Raw genomic sequence first — 2109 nt, 5'->3', positions numbered from 1 at the left:
GGTTAGCTTCAGAGGCAGAGGAGAGCGGACTATACTATAGGAGGGAAGCAAAGCTAGGTGTAGGGGCACAGTCCTGCAGCCTCGGCAATCCTCCTGCCTCAGTCTCTCAAGCATAGCCAGGTGTGGGGGCACATTCCTGCAGCCTCGGCAATCCTCCTGCCTCAGCCTCTCAAGTGCTCCTTTTATAGATGAGAAACTGGGTGTGGATGAGCTGAAACTGTAACTAGATTCCTGGTACAAAGCATGCTGGGAGTGGGCATCTAGTCCACCGGGTATGGGATGTGATACCCAGTTCTAGACCAAGGTACAGGAACTAATACCAGGGCAGAGAGGACAGAAGGAAATATCTTCTGGGTTGTGGAGTGAGAAACTAGGACTTAGTTCCGACTGGGCCAGCAAGTGCTGCCCAGTTGTCGGGGCTGAGTTTAGAGCACACACGGAACAACTGGCAAGAAAACAAAGTCGAGTCTCCACTGTGGGTTCAAGCCAGCCCAGCCAACCAGACAGAACTGTCTCACATAAAGGTAGCTCAGGGGTAGAGCTCCTGCTAAGAACCCCGTTTGTGTGACTTACTGGTAGATCACCTGCCTAGAATCCCCCAGTGAGGGGCTGAGATGTAGCTCAGTGGTAGAGCCCCTGCCTAGAATCCCCCAGTGAGGGGCTGGGGTGTGGCTCAGTGGTAGAGCCCCTGCCTAGAATCCCCCAGTGAGGGGCTGGGGTGTGGCTTGGTGGTAGAGCTTTTACCTAGCACGCATGAAGCACTGTTCAAATCCTAATTTAAAAAAAAAAAATGCAATGGTAGTTCATATCTTTATTCCCAACACTACAGAGAGAGAGAGTTCAAGATCAGCCTGATCTACAATTCAAGTCCCAGGGCAGCCAGGGCTATTAGCTGTCTCAATAAACCAAAATAAATAAAATCAATGCATTAAAAACCTGTTTCCTGTCAAAGGGACAAAGGCAATCTAGGGCCAAACTACCAGGGATCTTGAGCAGTTATTGTTATACTTATTCATTTTGTGTGTCAGCGTTTGCGTGTAAGAACCTGAGTGCTTGGCGCCCATGGAGGTCAGAAGAGTACATTAGATTCCCTGGAACTGGAGTCGGAATTATTGTAAATCACAGCATGGTGCTGGGAATCGAACCTAGGTCCTTGGCAAGAGCAACAAGCACTCTTAACCCAAACCACCTCCGCACAAACTAACTGTATAGCTAAGGAGGATTCTTAGGACTGAATAAGAATCCATCTTAAGGATGACTTCTTGATCCTCCTGCCCCTACTTCCAAAATGTTCAGATCACAGGCTGCCCCACAATGCCCATTCTTTTGTTTTATGTTTTACTTTGTTTTGGGTTTTATGTGTATGCAGTGTTTGTCTGCATGTATGTCTGTGCACCTTGTGTGTGCAGTGCCCTCAGAGACCAGAGGAGGATGTTAGATTCTCTGGAACTGCAGTTACAGGTAACTGTGAACCACCTCATCAGCCCTGGGGGCTGAACCCGTGTCCTCTGCAAGAGCAGCCAGTGCTCTTAAGCACGGAGACATCTCTCCAGCGCCACTGTTTTGATTTATTCGGGCACGGACTCAGGAGGTGCTTATTCCTGCTCTCCTGAGTGCTGGGATTCGAGCGGTGAGTCACTCCATCCAGTTTTAAAGTGCTAGAGATGGAACCCTGAGCTTCCTGCGTGGTAGGCAAGCACTCCACCAACTAAACCACATCCTCAGCCACAAACCTGACTTCCTTTAGCATCTTCCATTCCAGAATCAAGGCCTAAACTTAAGGCAAGCCCCTTGCCCTCATCACCTCCACAGTACCACTCTGTGACCCCTTAGGTGTGATCCCTCCTGGCTCCAAGGGACTCTGGGATATGGCCATTCTCACTCTCCGCTCTGAGAGTCCATACAACACCCCAAGGTGGTACCCCATCTCCCAGCAGCCCCCTTACCCCTGCCTCCAGGTCTCACTGGCACTGAGCCAGGGCAGCTTTGATGGCGGTTACCAGTTTCCGAAACTTGCTTTCTGTATCCACGTAGCCATCACCTCTCTGAAGAGAGAAGAGAGGAAAGGGTAGAGCTAGGTCTCACACATCGAGGCCATAGCCATGTGTC

The 2109-nt window shown here is 50.2% G+C and overlaps 1 protein-coding gene across 1 annotated transcript in view; it reads right to left on the bottom strand.

Annotated features, from left to right (window-relative positions):
• The window catches only part of Selenow (selenoprotein W), a 5323-nt gene that overhangs the window by 617 nt on the left and 2597 nt on the right, over positions 1-2109 (bottom strand). The window contains exon 5 of the mRNA XM_005372425.3: positions 1947-2045. Within this exon, the coding sequence (XP_005372482.2) occupies positions 1962-2045 (84 nt within the window). The 3' untranslated portion in view covers positions 1947-1961. The remainder of the gene's footprint in view (positions 1-1946; positions 2046-2109) is intronic.

The sequence above is a fragment of the Microtus ochrogaster genome, linkage group LG4 (genome assembly GCF_000317375.1).
Source record: "Microtus ochrogaster isolate Prairie Vole_2 linkage group LG4, MicOch1.0, whole genome shotgun sequence".
In the NCBI taxonomy this organism is placed as follows: Eukaryota; Metazoa; Chordata; class Mammalia; order Rodentia; family Cricetidae; genus Microtus; species Microtus ochrogaster.
This window is presented reverse-complemented; position numbering and strand designations above follow the sequence as displayed.